This window comes from Chlorocebus sabaeus, chromosome 12 (genome assembly GCF_047675955.1).
Source record: "Chlorocebus sabaeus isolate Y175 chromosome 12, mChlSab1.0.hap1, whole genome shotgun sequence".
NCBI classification, from domain to species: Eukaryota; Metazoa; Chordata; class Mammalia; order Primates; family Cercopithecidae; genus Chlorocebus; species Chlorocebus sabaeus.
The window spans coordinates 62,670,787-62,693,556 of NC_132915.1; the positions used below are offsets into that span (position 1 = coordinate 62,670,787).

General features: G+C 42.9%; 1 protein-coding gene across 1 annotated transcript in view; it reads right to left on the reverse strand.

Annotated features, from left to right (window-relative positions):
- UBAP2 (ubiquitin associated protein 2) overlaps positions 1-22,770 on the reverse strand; it is a 132,630-nt gene that overhangs the window by 80,834 nt on the left and 29,026 nt on the right. Inside the window, exon 2 of the mRNA XM_073021725.1 lies at positions 19,863-20,001. Within this exon, the coding sequence (XP_072877826.1) occupies positions 19,863-19,961 (99 nt within the window). The 5' untranslated portion in view covers positions 19,962-20,001. The remainder of the gene's footprint in view (positions 1-19,862; positions 20,002-22,770) is intronic.

Genomic DNA, 22,770 nt, shown 5'->3' on the forward strand with positions numbered 1-22,770 from the left:
CAGGTGATTCACCTGTCTCGGCCTCCCAAAGTGCTGGGATTACAGGCGTGAGCCACCATGCCCAGCCTAAATCACAATTTCTTAAAGTTTTTATTTACGTATTTATTTAATTTTTAAAGGTAGGGTGTCATTCTGTCCCCTCAGATTGCAAAGCAGTGATGCCATCATAGCTCACTGCAGCCTCCAACTCCTGACTTCAAGAGATCCTGCTGCCTCAGCCTCCCATGTAGCTTGGATTACAGGTGTGCACCACCACATCTGGCTAGTTGCAGAAAACTTACTTCCAGTTACTTTTGTCACTCAAAATATTTTTACAATCACATTACTAAGTTTCGTTTTCTGATGTTTTTAGCAACAAAAAATCAGAAAAGTTCTAAAGAAAGTTATTCATTTGTGGAGTGATTTTGCAATGTGCCAGTCTAGTTTCTTAGTTTTAACAAAGGTACTGTAATTATTACAACAGAGAAATTAGGTGAGGAATATAAAGGAACAATCTGTATCATCTCTGTACAACAGTCTACTAAATCGAAAATTACTCCAAAATAGTTTAAGTTGCCTCGTTAACCAAGTCTATACTAACTCCCAACATAAATATTTAAAAAGCTGAACAGTTTACAAAAAGATCTTAGAGGAAAAAAAGCCATAAGGAACTAATAGACAGCTTTTATTCTCAGTTTTTTATATACACTCATTTCAAATAATCTTGACTAAAGTGGGATAAGGGGGAGTTGTTGACATTTTTTGCATTTTAAAGCACTTTTCAAAAGGCCTTTCCAGGCCATGTGGGTGGGTGATTATACAAATTCCAGGTGCTTTGGCCTGTTCATCCCAACCTATGCCTGCTGAGACCTCAGTTTAACTGCCGCAGTACTGCTACATTATACCCAGAAAGACACTGGTACAGAAATTCAATGTCTACACTTATTAAAAATTACCACAATTGTTCCCTGTACATGTAAGGACCTTACATATACTCTTACTATCCCTAAATCAGACAATCATTTTCCTGAACCATAACAACCAAGAAATCCCAGTGCCACAGCCAAGAGCAACAATGTCGTGATAACTAGATGAAGTAAAAGGGAAAAGCAAAGCAAGAGATGAGTTTTTTAAAGATGGCATTTCCACATTACACATTTGGGTTTGGAGTAATGGTAACTTGTTATGAACTGTTAAAGTCAAAAATATAGAGAGAAACAAATCACTAAGTAAAAAAGGTTTTATTTGGGAAGAATATATAAGTAGGATTACAATCCAGGACATACATACATACATACTAGGGTGGCCTCCAGTGTGTCCAAACAAGGTTGGGAATTTTATTAGAAAAATAAACGTGACCTAGTTTTGAAAGAAAACTCACTGGAACTACTAAAGTTTTCGGGAGCTGGTAAGCTCTGATTGGTGAGTGAAGACGGTTGGTAAAACCAGACTTAGAGTCACAAGAGTTCATCTCAACAGCTAGTAGGTAAAACTGGATTTAAGGTTACAGCATGTCATTGGGGCAGCTGGCTTGCAATATAATCCCTGGGCAAGCGCTTTGTGCCCCAAGCACTTTTTTACCATAACCCTTGGTCCACTGACTCTAAATTTAGTTGGGTATGACAAGATAACTCCAATTCATATAATCAATTTTCACAAAATGAAAGTAGACTGTTGGTGTCCCTGCTGCAAGAAGCCTATATGAAGAGTTTGCCTGTTTTCCCTAATACTATTATTTTCTGCTCCCAGTGTTTCAAACCTAAAAAATGTACCGTACTCATTATCCAGCAGATTCAGGTAGCCTTGTTCCAATACAAGCACCACTGATGTTCATCCCTTCCCATCATTAAAGTTTCTTAAATTATAAGCTTTACATGTCAAACACAACAAAAACTGAAAAATCCATAAGGTGACCATCTAACACCAAAACTATTTATGTATTTGGTATTCATATTTTTTTCATTAAAAAAAAAAACAAAAAAAAAAACAGGGTTTCACTCTGTGGCCTAGGTTGGAATGCTGTGGCACAATCACACCTCAACAAGGCCTCGACCTCCCAGGTTCAAGCAATTCTCTGACCTCAGCCTCCTGAGTAGCAACCATGGCAGCCGCCATGCCTAGCTAATTTGTTGTTGTTGTTGTTGTTGCTGTTTTGGTAGAGACAGGTCTCACTGTGTTGCCCATGCTGGTCTCAAACTCCTGAACTCAAGCAATCCTCCCACTTCTGCCTCCCAAAGAGCTGCAATTATAGGCATGAGCCACCACACCTGGCTAGTTTCCTCTTTTATCAAAAACAGAATATTTAACATACTACTACGTAGAATCACTCACAAACACACAACTTATTATGAATATCTATATCAGGTTTAATGCTACATGACAATCCACTGCATAGGTGCTACTTTTTTTTTTTTTTTTTTTTTTTTTTGAGACAGTCTCGCTCTGTCGCCCAGGCTGGAGTGCAGTGGCACGATCTCGGCTCACTGCAACCTCCGCCTCCCAGGTTCAAGCGATTCTCCTGCCTCAGCCTCCTGAGCAGCTAGGATCCACAGGCACGTGCCACCACACCCAGCTAATTTTTGTATTTTTAGTAGACACCGGGTTTCACCATGTTGATCAGGCTGGTCTTGAACTCCTGACCTCATGATCCGCCCACCTCAGCCTCCCGAAGTGCTGGGATTACAGGTGTGAGCCACCGAGCCCGGCCTTACCTTTGAAGACAGAGTTTCACTGTGTTGGCCAGGCTGGAGTGCAGTGGCAAAATCGGCACTCACTACAGCTGCCTCCCAGGCTCAAGCAATCCTCCCACCTCATGCACTCTACCCCCCTCCGGCCCACCAATTTACCCCAATAGCTGGAAATACAGGCGCACAACACCACACCTGGTTAATGTTTTGTTCTCAGTATAAACAAGGTTCCACCATGTTACCCAGGTTGGTATTGAACTCCTGAGCTTAAGCAATTCCTCCGCCTTGGCCTCCCAAAGCGCTAGGATTAGAGGTGTAAACCACAGTGCCCGGCCTATATCTTTCTTACTCTACAAATTTTTATTACTACAAAAACACTGCCAGAGATCCTTTTTTTTTTTTTTTTTTTTGAGACGAAGTCTCCTTCTGTTACCTTGCAGTGGCGTGCTCTCGGCTCACTGCAACTTCCGCCTCTTAGATTCGAACAATTCTCGTGCTTGGGACTACAGGCATGCCACCACGCCCTGCTAATTTTTGGTTTCGGTAGAGACGGGGTCTCATCATGTTGGTCAGGCTGGTCTTGAACTTCTGACCTTGAGTGATCTGCCCACCTTGGCCGCCCAAAGTGCTGGGATTACAGGTGTGCACCACTGCGGCAGGCTGAGGTCCATTCTTATACCCAAATCAGAACACACATCAAAGAGAGCCTTTTTTTTTTTTTTTTTTTTTTTTTTGAGACACAGTCTTGTTCTGCTGCTCTGGCTAGAGTGCAGTGGTGTGACCTCGGCTCAATGCAACCTCCGCCTCCCAGATTCAAGGGATTCTCTGCAACCTCCACCTCCCAGGTTCAAGCGATTCTCCCGCCTCAGCATCCCCAGTAGCTGAGATTACAGGTGTTCGCCACGACACCCGGCTAATTTTTACTATTTCTAATACAGATGAGGTTTCATCATGTTATTCAAGCTGGTCTTGAACTCCTGACCTCAAATGACCCTCCTGCCTTGCCCTCCCAAAGTGCTGGGATTACAGGCATAAACCACCACGCACGGCCAAAGATAGATTTCTCTTTTTTTTTGAGACTGAGTTTCACTCTTGTTGCCCAGGCTAGAGTACAGTGGCACAATCTTGGCTCACTGCAACCTCTACCTGCCTGGTTCAAGCAATTCTAGTATCTCAGCCTTCCAAGTAGCTGGGATTACAGGCACATGCCACAGTGCCCAGCTAATTTTTGTATTTTTAGTAGAGACAGGGTTTCATCATGTTGGTCAGGCTGGTCTCGAACTCCTGACCTCAGGTGATCCGCCCGCCTCGGCCTCCCAAAGTGCTGGGATTACAGGTATGAGCCACCACGTCCGGCCCCAATGACAGCTTTCTAAGAATGAATACAACGAAGTAAAACTACAGGGTCAAATAAATGTCTACCAGTGTTAAAAGGAGTTTAAAATCATCTCCACAAAAATGCTCTGCACAAAGGCTGTAAAGATATATACTCAATGAGCCGTAAATAAGAGAACCTGCCTCCTCAAAACCTTTCCCAAAATGGGCATAATGAACTTTTTAAAAAAGCTAATTTAATTACTTAAAATGGCCTATATTTGGTGTAATTTTTATTTCTTAGCTCACTATTAAGACTGCAAAATCTCATTTCTACCAAAAAAAAAAAAAAAAAAAAAAAACAGAAAAATTAGCCAAGTGTGGTGGTAAGTGCCTGTAGTCCCAGCTATCCCAGAGGCTAAGGTGGGAGGATCACCTTAGTCCAATGAGGTCAAGGTTGCAGTGAACCAAGATTCCAGCCTGTGTGACAGAACAACTTGGTCAACAAAAAAAGGGGAAAAAAGGAAACTTTAAGGCTGGATACGGTGACTCATACCTATAATCCCAGCACTCTGGGAGGCTGAGACAGGAGGAGATCAGTCTGGGCAACATAGTGAGATCCCCATCTCTACAAAAAATTTAAAAATCAGACACTTCTTGCATCACCTTTTTCTTAAATCCCATTGAAAACAACAGACGGGCATGGTAGCTCAGGCCTGTAATCCCAGCACTTTGGGAGGCCGAGGAAGGCGGATCACTTGAGGTCAGGAGTTCAAGACCAGCCTGGCCAACATGGTGAAACCCCATCTATACTAAAAATACAAAATTAGCCGGGTGTGGTGGCACGACCCTGAAATCCTAGCTACTCAGGAGGCTGAGGCACAAGAATCAAGTCTCAGCTACCTGGAAGGCTGAGGTGCGAGAATCGCTTGAACCTGGGAGGCAGAGGGTGCAGTGAGCCCAGATCGTGCCATTGCACTCAAGCCTGGAAGCCAGGGCAAGACCTTGTCTCAAAAAAAAAAAAAAAAAAAAAAAAAATCTGATAAAATAACATATCTCTAAGTTTTCCTATTTCTTCTTTAAATTACAGAACTCAAGAAATAATTATTTAAAGAATATGAAATATGAAAATGGAGTCTAAACTACAAGGAATATAAAACTTAACAATTAATGCCTCAAGGATAACGGAGAATAAAACTGGGCAAATTGTTTTCCTGTAAAAAGGAAATAAAAGGAAAAAGAAATGAAGAGAAAAATAGGAATGGGAGAAAAGAAAGCAAAGTGTCAAACACTGAAGATAGGCAAAAGACACCCAACTTAAAGCTATGGACAATAAGCTGCCAAATAATAAAAATACAGTATAGATCCTTAAAACTAAAATTTAATAAAAATGTCTGGAAAACAAACCAAAAAATGTGTAAATATGTCAATGAAAATATATTGTATTTGAGAATATCAATCCCTAACTAATCAGTCCACACTAAGACATTCTTTAGTTTAAGAACTGGACTCTGGCCAGGTGTGGTGGCTCACGCCTGTAATGCCAGCACTCTGGGAGGCTGAGGTGGGCAGATCACTTGAGGTCAGGAGTTCAAGACCAGCCTGGCCACCACAGTGAAACCCCATCTCTACTAAAAATACAAAAAAATTAGCTGGGCATGGTGGCGTGCACCTGTAATCCCAGCTACTTGGGAAGCCAAAGCAGGAGAATCGCTTGAACCCGGGAGGCAGAGGTTGCAGTCAGACGAGATCACACCATTGCACTCCAGCCTGGGAGACAGGGTGAGATTCATCCAAAAAAGAAAAAAAAAAGAAGAACTGGACTCTAAAAGAACAAGCATCCACAGGACAACTAGGCAGAAATGGCAAGAGACCCAGAAGAGAATGAAATTAGAGTATAAACAAACTTGTCAAGAGCAATGCTTTGTGCAAGAAAAAAACAAGATAGGCACCACAGCTCACACCTGTAATACCAGCACTTCGGAAGGCTGAGGCAGGCAGGGTGCTTGAGCTCAGGCGTTTGAGACCGCCTGTACAACACAGCAAAATCCGTCTTTACAAAAAAATACAAAAACTAACTAGTACAGTGGCATGCACCTGTGGTCCCAGCTACTCAACAGGCTGAAGTAGGAGGATTATCTGAGCCCAGGAGGTCAAGGGAGCAGTAAGCGTGACCGTGCCACTGCACCCCAGTCTGGGTGACAAAATGAGACCTTGTCCCAAAAAAAAAAAAAAAAAAAAGATACATAAAGAAAATGTGGGCCTACCACTTAGAGCCAACAAAACTGATGTTCTACGCAAGTACAAAAGGTATAAATTGTGAACAACACCAAAGAACAGAAGGAATATTGTTCTCATAATCCTTTCCAGAGGAATCAACAAAACCAATGGGTTCAGACAATCAAAATGACTAGAGAAACTGACTTAAGTATTGACAGTGACTGCTAAACATATTATTATTGTAGAACTAATACTAAATGACTAAAGGGGAAGCATATACTATATAATGAGTACCTAAACAATGTAGACAGAGTACAACTGTTTTGCTGTTGATATATATAAAGGCTAAATTTTGTTGTTGATTTTTGTATCCTGCAACTTCACTAGATTCATTTCTCAGTTCTAACAGTTGTTTGGTGGAGTTTTTAGGTTTTTCTAAATACAATATGTCATCTATAAATAAGAATATAATGTGACCTCTTCCTTTGCAATCTAAACCCCTTTAATTCCTTCTCTTGCCTATTTGCTCTGGCTAGAACTTCTAGTACTCTGCTGAAGTGAGGCCAGGTGCAGTGACTCATGCCTATAATCCCAGTACTTTGGGAGACTGAGGCAGGCCGATCCCTTGAGCCTAAGAGTTTGAAACCAGCCCTGTGGGTAACTTGGTGAGAGGCTGTCTCTACAAAAAATAAAACATGAGCCAGGTATGGTAGTGCACACCAGTAGTACCAGCTACCCGAGAGGCTGAGACAGGAGGATCTCTTGAGCTTAGGAGGTCGAGGCTACAGTGAGCCACGTTCACATCATTACATTCCAGCCTGGGAGACCCTGTCTCAAAAAAAAAAAAATAGCCTTTATTATTTTGAGTTATGTTCCTTCCACACTCAAGTTGTTGATAATCTTTATCACAAACGGATGTTGAATTTTTTCACATACATTTTTCAATGTTTATTGAAATGATCATATGTTTTTTGTCCTTGTTTTTCTTTTTTTTTTTTTTTTTTGAGACGGAGTCTCGCTCTGTCACCCAGGCTGGAGTACAGTGGCATGATCTTGGCTCACTGTAAGCTCCGCCTCCTGTGTTCACGCCGTTCTCCTGCCTCAGCCTCCCGAGTAGCTGGGACTACAGGCACCCAACACCACGCCCGGCTAATTTTTTTAATTTTTAGTAGAGTCAGGGTTTCACCGTTTTAGCCAAGATGGTCTCATCTCCTGACCTCGTGATCCGCATGCCTCGGCCTCCCAAAATGCTGGGGATTACAGGTGTGAGCCACCGCGCCTGGCCTGTCCTTGTTTTTCTTAATGAGATGCATCCTGTTCATTGATTTGCATACGCTGAACCATCCTAATGACACAATTATTTTAAAAGGAAGAGAGCCGGGGCCTGCGTGGTGGCTCACGCCTATAATCCCAGCACTTTGGGAGGCCGAGACGGGCGGATCACGAGGTTAGGAGATCAAGACCATCTGGCTAACACGTGAAACCCCTGTCTCTACTAAAAATACAAAAAATTAGCCAGGCGTGGTGGCAGGCGCCTGCAGTCCCAGCTACTCGGACGGCTGAGGCAGAAGAATGGTGTGAACCCGGGAGGCGGAGCTTGCAGTGAGCCGAGATCCTGCCACTGCACTCCAGCCTGGGCGACAGAGTCTCAAAAAAATTTTTTTAAATAAAAAAAAGAAGAGGGCCAAGCGCGGTGGCTCATGCCTGTAATCCCAGGACTTTGGGAGGCCGAGGCGGGTGGATCACAAGGTCAAGAGTTCGAGGGCAGCCTGACCAACATGGTGAAACACCATCTCTACTAAAAATACAAAAATTAGCCAGGCATGGTGGCACGCGCCTGTAATCCCAGCCACTCAGGAGGCTGAGGCAGGAGAATCACTTGAACCCGGAGGTGAGTTCAAAATAAAGCCCAAATGAACTGAACCAAAGTTCCCTCAAAAAAGGATGCAAAAAATATTTCATTAGATATTTGCTCTATCAGTTGATTTCAAGTCAACTGAAATACAGCTTGAATAAGGTTAAAATTTCTAAATTCAGGAAAGATACACAGGAAGAAAGACTGATACAGACCTTGTTCCTCCAGCAGGGAGAACATAAACATTTGTGTTTAGTGCATCAAATCCTGATGCCACTGATGATACTTTATAAAAACAAGCTAACATTTATGGAGGCCTCTGAAATAAAGGATCATCCCTAATTTCTCCATACCCAGAACTCTGGTAAATTAAAAAAACAGTATTGGGAGTGGGAGAGGGAGAAATTGGGGTAAGAATGGGGAAAATAAGGTGTTAGTATTAGTATTGCTATTCTTAGAATGTTCTATACACAAAAATGGGACACAAGGCAGGGCGCGGTGGCTCACTCCTATAATCCCAGCACTTTGGCATGCCAAGGTGGGTGGATCACAAGGTCAAGAGATCAAGACCATCTCGGGCAACACGGTAAAACCGCATCTCTACTAAAAATACAACATTAGCTGGGCATGGTGGCGCATGCCTATAGTCCCAGCTACTTGGGAGGCTGAGGCAAGAGAATCGCTTGAACCCGGGAGGTGAAGGTTGCAGTGAGCTGAGATGGCGCCATTGCACTCCAGCCTGGCGACAGAGCAAGACTCATCTCAAAAAACAAAAATACAAATACAAATACAAAATTAACCGGGCTGGGGATGGGGCATGCCTGTAATCCCAGTTACCAGGGAGGCTGAGGCAGGAAAACTGCTTGAACCCAAGAGGTAGAGGTTGCGGTCAGCTGAGATCACGCCATTGCACTCCAGCGTGGGCAACAAAAACAAGACTCTGTCTCAAAAAAAAAAAAAAAAAAAAAGTGGGACACAGAAAATGAGTAATTTTGGGATAATTTAATTCTACCACCTTCTGGTTCCCTTTGAACCAGGATTCTGTGTGGAAGCAATAAAAGCATAACACAAAAGAAGTTAAAAACCCTGACATCAACTGGGTGCAGTAGCTCAGGCGTATAATCTCAGTACTTTGGGAGGCTGAGGCAGACAGATCACCTGAGGTCAGGAGTTCCAGACCAGCCTGACCAACATGAGACCCCGTCTCAAAAATGTAATAAAATAAAAATGCAACAGAGATCATGTCTAGACTGCAAAGCGTAAGATATATACTATCTAACACCTTACAGAAAAGGTTAGGCAATCCTTCATGTAAAAAGGTGGCCAGGCGCAGTAGCTTCCGCCTATAATCCCAGCACTCTGGGAGGCCAAGGCAGGAGGATCACAAGGTCAAGAGATCGAGACCATCGAGACCATCCTGGCCAACATGGTGAAATCCTGTCTCTACTTAAAAAAAAAAAAAAAAATTAGCTGAGCACAGTGGTGTGCGCCTGTAGTCCCAGCTACTTGGGAGGCTGAGGCAGGAGAATGGCTTGAACCCAGGAGGCGGAAATTGCAGTGAGCCAAGGTCCTGCCACTGCACTCCAGCCTGGCGACACAGTGAGACTCTGTCTCAAAAAAAAACAAAAGTTAACATTTAGGATAGCTGGGTGAATATATCGATCTCTATCATTCTTTGCAACTTTTTTACAACTGTTAGAATTATTCCAAAATAATTTTTCCCTAAAATATTGGTGGGTTTTTTTGAGACAATCTTGCTCTGTCGCCTAGGCTGGAGCACAGTGGCACAAACTCGGCTCACTGCAACCTCTGCCTCCTGGGTTTAAGCAATTCTTGTGCCTCACCCTTCAAGTAGCTGGGATTACAGGTGCACACCACCACGGTCAGCTAATTTTTGTATTTTTAGTAGAGATGGGGTTTTGTAACGTTGACCAGGCTGGTCTCGAACCCCTGGCCTCAGGTGGTCCACCCGCCTCAGCCTCCCAAAGTGCTGGGATTACAGACGCAAGCCACCACACCCGGCCATAAAGGTTTTTTTCTTATAAATGTTTTAAAAAATATTTTTTATGGAGACAGGGTCTCACTATTTGACCCAGGATGGTCTTGAACTCCCGAGCTCAAATAATCCTCCCACCTCAGCCTCCCAAAGTGTTGAGATTACAAGTATGAGCCACCGTGTCCCGGTTCAAAATGTTTTTTATTAATTGGTAAGCCAATAGATTCAAGCACTTATGCTACCATATAGTATAAGCAGTTTGTAATTTTTGTAGAGACATATCTCACTATGTTACCCAGGCTGGTCTCGAACGCCTGGACTCAAGCGATCCTCCCACCTCAGCCTCCCAAAGTGCTGGGACTACTGGAGTGAGCCACCATGCCCAGCAGGGAACAATCGCTTTATGTATGTAAATACTCCATGTAACACATGAAAAATAAATGACATATATTTCCTTTTTTTTTTTGAGACAGAGTTTCGCAGGCTGAAGTACAATGGTGCCATCTCCGCTCACCGCAACTTCTGCCTCCCAAGTTCAAGAGATTCTCCTGCCTCAGCCTCCCAGGTAGCTGGGATTACAGGCATGTGCCACCAGCCTCAGCTAATTTTGTTTGTTTAGCAGAGACGGAGTTTCTCCAACTTGGTCAGGCTGGTCTCAAACTCTTGACCTCAGGTGATCCACCTGCCTCGGCCTCCCAAAGTGCTGGGACTACAGGCATTAACCACCACACCCAGCCGGAAATGACCTATCTTTTCTAACAAGTTTTGTATTGGCCTGTTATTGTGATTTTAATATGGATTTCCCTAAGCCTAATTAAGTAAAGGATCTTTTCATGTACTTACTTGCAACACATATACCTTCCTGAGTGAAATTTCATTCAAATCTTTTGTCCTTTTTTGAGATAAGGGTCTTACTCTGTCACCCAGGCTGGAGTGCAATGGTACAATCACACCTCACTGAAGCCTTGACTTCCTGGGGTCAAGCAATTGTTCAATCTCAGCCTCTCAAGCAGCTAGAACTAAAGGCTCCTGCCATCCCATTCACCAATTTTTTTTTTTATTTCTAGGAGAGACAAGGTCTCCCTATGTTTATGTTGCCCATGCTGGTCCTGAACTCCTGGGTTCAAGTAATCCTCCTGCCTCAGCCTCCCAAAGTGCTGAGATTACAGGCATGAGCCACCATGCTCCACTTTTTGTCCACTTTGTTAAATGTGTTATTTCCTTATTTCCTTATTTTTGTTTCAAAATTTTGTGACAAGTCCTTCATCAGATGCAAAGATTTTCTCCTGATCTGTGGCTTGTCTTTCCATTCTCTGAACAATCTTTTGAAACCATAAGTTTTCAGTTTTCCTAAAGTCCAATTTATCCATTTGTTCTTTTATGGATCATGCCTTTGTTGCTACATCTAGGAAATCTTTGACTAAACCAATAGCATGAAGATTTTCTCCCATACTTTCTTGTATAAACTTTAAGCTTGGGGTTTTCAGTCCATGACCCGTTTTAGTTTTTGTTTTTATGAATGATTTGCATATTGATATACAATAGTTCCCACACTATTTACTGAAAAGGCCATCCTTTCCCCTCTACATTGCCTTTGATTCTCAAAAATAGGTTGTCGACATATGAGTAGGTTTATTTCTGGACTCTCCATTTTATTTCACCGTCTACCTTTATACCAATTCAAAACACTAGGCATGGCAACCAAGTGTTGGTGAGGATTTCACGCCAGCAGAACTGGAATTCTGCTGGCAGAAAAGCAAATGGTTCAACTACTTTGGAGAATAGTTTAGCTAGCTATTTATGTATGTATGTATGTATGTATGTATTTATTGAGACAGGGTCTCATTCTGTCACCCAGGCTGAAACGGAGGGGTGCAACCTCTGCTTACTGCAACCTCCACCTCCCAGGGCTCAAGCAATCCTCCCATCTCAGCCTCCTGAGTGGCTGGGACTACAGAGGCAGGCCACCACCTCTGGGGAATTTTTGTATAGGAAAGGTTTCGCTATGTTGTCTAGGCTTGTCTCAAACTCCTGGGCCCAAGCCATCTGGCCTCCCGCCTCGGCCTTCCAAAGCGCTAGGATTACAGGTGTGAGCCACCATGCCCCACCTGGCAATTTTTCTTTTCTTGTTTTTTTTTTTTTTTTTTTTGAGATGGAGTCTCGCTCTGTTGCCCAGGCTGGAGTGCAATGGCACGATCTCCGCTCACTGCAACATCCGCCTCCCAGGTTCAAGCGATTCTCCTGCCTCAGCCTCCCAAGAAGCTGGGATTACAGGCGTCCACCAGCATACCTGGCTAATTTTTTGTATTTTTAGTAGAGATGGGGTTTCATCATGTTAACCAGGCTGGTCTCAGATTCCTGACTTCAGGGGATCTACCTGCCTCAGCCTCCCAAAGTGCTGGGATTACAGGCATGAACCACCACGCCTGGCCTGAGATCCTGTCTATTTAAAAAAAAAAAACACACACACAGCCAGGCACGGTGGTTCACACCTGTAATTCCAGCACTTTGGGAGGTCGAGGTGGGCAGATCATCTGAGGTCAGGAGTTTGAGACCAGCCTGGCCAACATGGTGAAACCCCGTCTCAACTAAAAATAGAAAAATAAACCGGTCATGATGGCAGATGCCTGTAATTCCAGCTACTCAGGAGGCTGAGGTGGGAGAATCACTTGAACCTGGGAGGTGGAGGCTGCAGTGAGCCCAAATCGCGCCACTGTACTCCAGCCTGGGTAACAAGGGCAGAAACTCTGCCTCAAAAAAAAAAAAGACAATAAACAAATACTACACTCTACTCAATGATATCCATTCTGAAGTGATTAAAGAGTACCACTAATCAATTAATTTACTTTGAAAAGCATTAAAAAGTTAGATAAAATAATGGCTGGCTAAACATATGTGATAAAACAAACAGAGCAAAAAGATAACAGAACGTATAGGTATTGACCGTACAACTCTCAATTTTTCTTCATGTGTGACCATTTTCATAATAAAGTATTGTGGGGAGGGATTTTGGCAGACAGAAAAGGAGTGGAGGAGGCAGCTTGGGATGGTAGATGTGTTAAACAGGAGCTACAACAAAGATTTTTTTTAAAGTAGAATTATGGACTAGTTGTGGACATCCACTCACTGCACAGTAAGTATTATTATAAGAACATCACTGGTTTCGAGACATTTCAGACAGAAACTACTTCATGCAGAAATGTCAGAGTGATAAACCAAAGTCAGGGAGTATGGCTGAAATCTTTGTGGAAAAAGTATGAAAAAGTAATGGCGGAGTGGGGGAACCAGGAACAAATAATGACTCTAAAGGCAAGAATATTTAAACTTGAAAACTGCCTGAGAATAGCCAGTGCTTTGTAAACGTGCACAATTTACAAAATTAAAGAAACACTTACTGACCCGATTACAATATTAACAAAAAAGCACTGGATGAGTGAAATAATCTCACCAAATATTTCAAGCAGAATAGTTATTAATAATAGCATTCTGCTGTAGGGGGCAGTCTGGGGCTTATGTATGTTTCTACATTATCATTCTGATACTGTTTCACCCATACATTTCTAACTATAAAGTCACTATTCATTGCCATATGTAAAGTAAATGCCTATGACTGATTTATTCAGACTTAGCTTTTTCAGCTTAAGTATTACATGACACAAATACTCTGTATTTCTCTTCAGTAATATCTTTTTTATTCCTAAAAGGGCCTAGACAGACTACTTCTGAAAGCATAGCCGATACACATAATAGCCACTTAACAATAACAATATAGTAACACTAATGCTAGCATATTTATGAAAATAAATTTTAATGAGAACTTTAAGTATTTTTTACCTTTATAAAACACCCTGTCAAGAAAAAAATAATTTTCTTTGATAAACAATTCAAGAAATATTTGATAAACAAAGAATCAAACATAAGAGTATAATAGGGAAGTTACCAGGCTGAGCTCTAGGAAGTGTCAAGAGGTCGGTACAGCTTGGGAAAAAAGAGGAAAAATCAGGGTCAACTGGTAATTCTTAAGTTAAACAAGGTCAGTGCACCCTCCCCTGCAATAAACATTAGTGACATACACCAGGTCACGTCTCAAGTTGAAAAATATCTTGCCAAGAAAAGTAGCATCACTATAGCTCTTCCTCTGGATATCTTATCCATTTGCATGGCTTATTACGAACTAAGCTGCTTTTACAGTGGAAAATGTGAAATTTTTCAAATGAATCCAAATTTTTTTTAATTAGATCTGTCACCCAGAAAAAAATTGTAAATAATAAAGTAGGATTATTTATGCCCACCACCAAAAATAAACATTAACAGTCTACTAGTCTGTTCTCATTAATGTTCAACAGTTTTGCTTTAATTTTACATATTTTTTCAGTTGATCAGGAAGCATACCTTTTCTAAGACATGTTATATCACAATTTTCAAATATTCTTACAATCACTTCATAATTGTGGAATGTTCATATAATTCTGTGGAATAGTGACATAAATTCACAAGAGAGTTGACATCTGAATACAATGTATATTCCACAATCTAATTAGCTAAAAAGGACATTACAGCTGGGCGCAGTAGCTCATGCTTGTAATCTCAGCACTTTGGGAGGTCAAGGAAGGAGGATCACCTAAGGTCAGGAGTTCGAGACCAGCCTGGCCAACATGGCAAAACCCCGTTTCTACTGAAAATATAAAAATTTGCCAGGCATGGTGGCGCACGCCTATAATCCCAGCTACTCGGGAGGCTAAGGCAGGACAATCGCTAGAACCCAGGAGGTGGAGGTTGTGGTGAGCTGAGATCGTACCACTGCACTACAGCCTGGACAACAAAGTGAAACTGTGTCTCAAAAAAAAAAAAGGCATTATAAGGACCATTGAAAAAATGTAAGTATGATCTGTAGATTTTGATTTTTTATCACTGTACTATAATTATATAAAAAGATCCTTGTTTTTTAAAAAACACACTGAGGTATTAAGTGAAGAAAAACCTTATTCACAACTACTTGTCAAACGTTTCTGGGGATAAACTGTATGGAAAGAAAGAGAACAGGATAAATGAGATGTGATAGAAATGTTAACATCTAGGGAATCTGGAAGAAGGGTATTCAGTAATTATTCATACTCCCATTGCAACTTTTCTGTAAGTCTCACAATTTTTTTTTTTTTTTTTTTTTGTAATTGAGGTTCGTAGTCAGGCCCAGTGGCTCACACCTGTAACCTTGGCAGTTTGGGAAGTTGAGGTGGGCGGATCACTTGAAGTCAGGAATTCAAGACTGACTAACCTGGCTAACATGGTGAAACCCCACTCCACTAAAAATACAAAAATTAGCCAGGTGTGGTGGTGCACACCTGTAGTCCCAGCTACTCTGGAGGCTGAGACAGGAGAATCACTTGAACCCAGGAGGCGCAGGTTGCAGTGAGCCAAGATCAAGCCACTGAACTGCAGCCTGGGCAACAGAGTGAGACTCCGCGTCAAAAAAAAAAAAAAAAAAAAATTGAGGTTAAAGGAGATTTAAGTAACTCATCTAGTTAGTAAGTAAGTGCTAGACCCAGGACAAAAATCCTGGTTTATACAGATTCAAAAGAACTCTCACGCAGTGGCTCATGCCTGTAATCCCAGAACTTTGGGAGGCAGAGTCGGGTGGATCACCTGAGGTCAGGAGTTCAAGACCAGCCTGACCAATATGGTGAAACATACAAAAAATTAACCAGGCGAGGTGGAGGCAGAGGTTGCAGTGAGCCGAGATCACACCATTGCACTCCAGCCTTGACAACAAGAGCAAAACTCCATATCAAAAAAAAAAAAAAAAAAAAAAAAAAAAAAGAACTCTCTTTCATCATGCAACGTGAATAGGTAATCTCAGAACACCTCTAACATTGGACATTTTAAATTGAGTAATTAACATCTTACTGGCAGGGCGTGGTAACTCACGCCTGTAATCCCAGCACTTTGGGAGGCCAGGGTGGGAGGATCACCTGAGGTCAGAAGTTTGAAACCAGCCTGGCCAACATAGCGAAACCCCATCTCTACTAAAAATACAAAAATTAGCCAGGCATGGTGATATGTGCCTGTAATCCCAGCTACTCCAGAGGCTGAGGCAGGAGAATCACTTGGACCCAGAAGGCAGAGGTTGCAATGAGCTGAGAACGCGCCACTGTACTCCAGCCTGGGCGACAGAGCAAGGCTCCATCTCAAAAAAAAAAAAAAAGAAAGAAAGAAAAAAACATTACCAAATAAAGCCACTTTTTATTACTCCAATTTAAGATTACTTTCTTAGCAAATACTTCCCAGAATAGGATTAATGAAAAATAAACATGAATAATTTTCCTAATGCATACTACTGTTTAAAAGAAAAAAATTTTTTTTTTTTTTTTTTTTGAGACGGAGTCTCGCTCTGTCGCCCAGGCTGGAGTGCAGTGGCGCAATCTCGGCTCACTGCAAGCTCCGCCTCCCGGGTTCACGCCATTCTCCTGCCTCAGCCTCCCGAGGAGCTGGGACTACAGGCGCCCGCCACTGCGCCCGGCTAATTTTTTCTATTTTTAGTAGAGATGGGGTTTCACCATGGTCTCGATCTCCTAACCTTGTGATCCGCCCGCCTCGGCCTCCCAAAGTGCTGGGATTACAGGCGTGAGCCACCGCGCCCGGCCTAAAAGAAAAAAATTTAAAAGGGTCAGGTGCAGTGGCTCACGCCTGTAATCCCAACACCTTGGGAGGCCAAGGGGGACAGATCACTTGAGGTCAGGAGTTCCAGACCAGCCTGGCCAACATGGTGAAACCTCATCTCTACTAAAAATGCAAAAAAAGCTAGTCAGGTATGGTGGCTCACGCCTGTAATCCCAGCTACTGGGGAGGCTAAAACAGGAAAATTGTTTGAACCCCAGAGGCGGAGGTTGCAATGAGCCAAGATCGAGTCACTGTACTCTTGACTGGGCTACAGAGCAAGACTCTGTAAATAAAAAAGTCAGGCACGGTGACTGACGCCTATAATCACAGCACCTTTGAAGGCTAAGAGGGCATTCACTTGTGTTCAGGTGTTGGAGACCAGGTTGGGCAACATGGTAAAACCCTGTCTCTACTAAAACTACAAAAATTAACTGGGGGTGGTGGCAGGCGCATGTAATCCCAGCTACTTGGGAGGCTGAGGCAGGAGAATCGCTTGAACCCAGGAGGCGGAGGTTGCAGTGAGCCAAGATGGCACCACTATGCTCCAGTCTGGGCGACAGAAGGGGACTCCATCTCAAAAAAACAAAAAAAAAAAAAATTAGGTAGGCATGATGTTGCCTGCCTGTAGTCCCAGCTACCTGGGAGGCTGAAGCAAGAGAATCACTTGAACCCGGGAAGTGGAGGTTGGAGTGAGCTGAGATCGGCCACTGCACTCCAGTCCAGTGACAGATTCCATCTCAAAAAAAAAAAAAAGACCCATTCATTAAGCAAAGGTTTTCTTTTTTTTTTTTTTTTTTTTTGAGACGGAGTCTTGCTCTGTGCCCCAGGCTGGAGTGCAGTGGCCAGATCTCAGCTCACTGCAAGCTCTGCCTCCCGGGTTTACGCCATTCTCCTGCCTCAGCCTCCCGAGTAGCTGGGACTACAGGCACCTGCCACCACGCCCGGCTAATTTTCTTGTATTTTTAGTAGAGACGGGGTTTCACTGTGTTAGCCAGGATGGTCTCGATCTCCTGACCTCGTGATCCGCCCGTCTTGGCCTCCCAAAGTGCTGGGATTACAGGCTTGAGCCACCGCGCCCGGCCCGCAAAGTTTTTCCTAAGTAAATTCAACTATAAAAGGAGGACCTCGTCTAAAAATTCCAAATTTTTCCATCACTGGACTGGATCAGTTTTTTGAATAAATTCCTATCAGTGTAAGTGTATTTAGGATCAAGCACTGAGTAGAAGAGATATCTGTCCGTTAAACCAGCAATATACTACACTAACTTTATACTGAAAAATGTAACTCATCATGTCCCTTATGAGGACATAAATCTCCTCATTATGTCCCTTAACATCAACAGGGTACTTGGGTATAAACAAGTGATTATAATAAGCACTTATAATTAACTATCAAAGTATAGTCAAATCAATCTGCAAGTAAGATAAACTGGATATAGTTTACTCACTTGTATATTGCCTGTGAAAAACGGTTTGCCATTCTAGTCAATAACATGTATATAATGCTTAATTTTGCACCAGGTACTGTGCTTAGCACTTATCTCACTTCACTTAAAATAATAATATAACCAAATTGAGAAGGGGCGAGTATTTAACGTTAAAAATTTTATTCAAATGTATCTTTGTTTTTTTGAGACAGAGTCTCGCTCTGTCGCCCAGGCTGGAATGCAGTGGCGTGATCTTAGCTCACTGCAACCTTCACCTCCCGGATTCAAGCAATTCTCCCTGCCTCAGCCTCTCAAGTAGCTAGCATTACAGGCACCTACTACCATGCCTGGCTAATTTTTGTTTTTTTTTGTTTGTTTTTTTTTTTTAGTAGAGGCAGGGTTTCACCATGTTGGTCAGTCTGGTCTTGAACTCCTGATCTCAGGTGATCTGTCCACCTCAGCCTCCCAAAGTACTGGAATTACAGGCATGAGCTACTGTGCCCGGCCTCAAATGGATCTTGATCATTAAAAGCCATTCTGAGATCCAAGCATTCTTCCTTGTGCTTTAAAGAAAAGGCAGATTTTTGTTTTTTTGTTGAGCCAAGGTCTCACTCTGTCACCTAGGCTGGAGCACAGTAGCACCATCATAAGTGATCCTCCCACCTCAGCCACCCAAGTACCTGCGACTACAAATGGAAGCCATCATGCCCAGCTAATTTTTAAACTTTTTGTAGAGACAAAGTCCTCACTATGCTGCCCAGGCTGCTCTTAATTCCTATGCTCAAGCAATCCTTTTGCCTCAGCCTCCCAAAGTGTTGAGATTACAGACACGAGCCACTATGCCCAGCAAAGGCAGCTTTTTAAAGTCTATTGTAATTCAGGTATTTTACCACTTCAGACTATTAGTTCTCCATGTACCTTGGATTTTCATATTTCATTCCAAGGACACACTTAAATTAAGAGAAGGGAGAAAAGGGAGAAGAGATGATGATGAAACAGCAAGGAAGGAGGAGGAAGGGAAGCAGAGGAAGGTGAAAGGGGAGAGGAGGAGGAGAAGGAGGAGGAGAAGGAGGAGGAGGAGGAGGAGGAGGAGGAGGAGGAGGAGGAGGAGGAGGCGGCGGCGGCGGCGGCGGCGGCGGCGGCGGCGGAGGCAGTGGTGGCCGTGGCAGCCTAATAGCTAAGAGGTACCTGGAAAAGGTTAGCATTAAAGAGTTCTCATGGAACACCATCCAACTGTACCTGAATCAAGTACAATACCTCTTTCCTTACTATTCTTCATTACTTAGTTTTTATTATTTATTTATTTATTTATTTTTAGGACGGAATCTTGCTTTGTCGCCCAGGCTGGAGGGCAGTGGCGTGAGCTCAGCTCACTGCAACCTCTGCTTCCTGGGTTCAAGCAATTCTCCTGTCTTAGCCTCCCAAGAAACTAGAATTACAGGTGCACACTACCACGCCCAGCTAATTTTTGTATTTTCTTAGTAGAGGCGGGGTTTCACAATGTTGGCCAGGCTGGTCTCAAACTCCTGACCTCAAGTGATCCACCCATCTCGGCCTCCCAAAGTGCTGGGATTACAGGAGTGAGCCACTGCACCCGGCCATTACCCACTTTTTAAATACAGGGTCCAAAATCCTAAAGTTTCCTACAAAAGAAAACATTAAATCATATGTTCTCCCTTAATTTCCTTAATTCTAAACAAGGCAAACAAGAGTTCCACAAAAACTTACCTGTACCACCTGTTTCTGTGGTTGCGTTGATTGTGCTGCTGAAATCTGTGTTTTTTCACGAGCACCTCGACAATGGTCACTGCTCACTGAAGTCATCATATATAGTATATACAAAATAATGTATGTACAAATAGAAAATCTGCAAGAAAGTAGGGATGGTAAGCAAAACAATCATAGTAAAAGACAAGCAGGTACTTCAGAGAAAACAAGGACACTTACAATAAAAGATAAAAGCTCTCTGGAATACAAATTCTCAAGAAGCAGCCCGAGGATTGTACATTTTGCTGGTATCTGTTAAACCAATTCGACTAATGCAATCTAAAAGTCCATGTTTATGAGCTTAGCAATTCTAAACAAAAATCTCAAGTACCACCAATTTAAACCAGCAACCATTTTATCACTATATGTAGTCACTGTACATGTAGTGCTATCTGCCTCTTACTACTTGCAGTTGGTATTTGAACCCCAAAACAACATTGCATTTAGCCAAGATTTTACCTGCCAATATTTACCCAATTTAAAATGTGTCAAGAAACAAGCTATGCCTAAAAGCAAAAGTCACCCGTAAATAATAAATCTTTTTTTTTTTTTTTTTTTGAGATGGAGTCTTGCTCTGTCCCCCAGGGTGGAGTGCAGTGGCCAGATCGCAGCTCACCGCAAGCTCTGCCTCCCGGGTTTACGCCATTCTCCTGCCTCAGCCTCCCGAGTAGCTGGGACTACAGGTGCCCGCCACCTCGCCCGGCTAGTTTTTTGTATTTTTTAGTAGAGATGGGGTTTCACCGTGTTAGCCAGGATAGTCTCGATTTCCTGACCTCGTGATCTGCCCATCTCGGCCTCCCAAAGTGCTGGGATTACAGGCTTGAGCCACCACCACCGTGCCCAGCCAATAATAAATCTTAAAGAAACAACTGTGTGGCTGGATGCAGTGGCTCACGCCTGTAATCCCAGCACTTCTGGCAGATCATGAGATCAGGAGATCGAGACTATCCCAGCTAACACGGTGAAACTCTGTCTCTACTAAAACTACAAAAGAATTAGCCAGGCATGGTGGTGGGCACCTGTAGTCCCAGCTACTCGGGAAGCTGAGGCAGAAGAATTGCTTGAACCTGGGAGGCGGAGGTTGCAGTGAGCCCACTGCACTCCAGCTTGGGTGACAGAGGAACACTCCATTTCAAAAAAAAAAAAAAAAAACACACTAACAGATAAACACACACTTTAGTCTAGGCCTACACAGGGTCAGGATCATCAATATCACTGTCTTCCACCTCGACAACTGTCCCACTGGAAGGTCTTAAGTGCAATAACACACACGGAGCTATCATCTCCTATGATAACAATGCAGAGCCAATGATTTTTTTTTGAGACAGAGACTCACTCCATCACCCAGGCTGGAGTGCAATGAATAGGGCGATCTCAGCTCACTGCAAGTTCCGCCTTCTGGGTTCAAGCAATTCTCCTGTCTCAGCCTCCTGAGTAGCTGGGACCAGAGGCACGCGCCACCATGCCCGGCTAATTTTTGTTATTTTTAGTAGAGATGGGGTTTGGCCATGTTGGTCAGGCTGGTCTCAAATTTGCGGCCTCAGGTGATCCATCAGCCTCGGCCTCCCAAAGTACTGAGATTACAGGCATGTGCCACCGTGCTGGCACAGAGCCGATGATTTTAACAATACATGGAATTCTGTTTTCTAGAACAGTCAGTTTTAGACACCCAAAAGCAAGCATTCCCATGATATGGAAAGATATTCCACTATTTGTAAATCTTATACATTTCAGGTTAATAAAATGACATAACATTTCTACGTATTTTGGATCTGTGCATCATAAAATTAAAATAGAGAAGACTGGCCGGGCGCGGTGGCTCAAGCCTGTAATCCCAGCACTTTGGGAGGCCGAGACGGGCGGATCACGAGGTCAGGAGATCGAGACCATCCTGGCTAACACAGTGAAACCCCGTCTCTACTAAAAAATACAAAAAACTAGCCGGGCGAGGTGGCGGGCGCCTGTAGTCCCAGCTACTCGGGAGGCTGAGGCAGGAGAATGGCGTAAATCCGGGAGGCGGAGCTTGCAGTGAGCTGAGATCTGGCCACTGCACTCCAGCCTGGGCCACAGAGCGAGACTCCGCCTCAAAAAAAAAAAAAAAAAATAGAGAAGACTAACCACAATTCATCATACTAATTCAGGTACCAAAGAAAATTGTGTCCCTGAAACCTATTTCAGCCAGAAAGGGTAGGACAAGCATTTTTCTGTATTAGCCGCACTAATATTAACTTATTTTCTTAATAGCTTCATTAACTAGCTTGCTAGATAAAGGCCACAGACATATTATAGTACTGCCTTTTACACTATAATAACAACCAATTAACTAGAACGTCTCACAGGTTCAATACACTGGTTTAAAACTTTTTACTGCATTTGAATCTGTCTTTCCAGTTAGTATGAATACACATTTTGCATCCTTTTTCAGTTTAACATCTTTATAATTTTGTTGGTTTGGGTTTATCATTTTGGTTGTATTATAGAGAACAAGGTTAATTGTTTTGCCATGATTCCATTTATTTTTAGAGCATTCTCTCAGAAATGAATAAATGCATACAAATACACTGTTTTAAAACTGTGATGCATTTAAACAAATCTAAGGCATATCTGTATTTGAGAAAGAATCCATTTGATTTTTTTTTTTTTTTTTTTTTTTGAGATGGAGGCTCACTCCGTCACCCAGGCTGGAGTGCAGTGGTGCAATCTTGGCTCACTACAACCTCTACCTCCTGGGTTCAGACGATTCTCCTGTCTCAGCCTCTCGAGCAGCTGGGACTACAGATGCCTGCCACCACGCTTGGCTAATTTTTGTATTTTTAGTAGAGATGGGGTCTCAACTTGTTGGTGAGGCTGGTTTCGAACTCCGGACCTC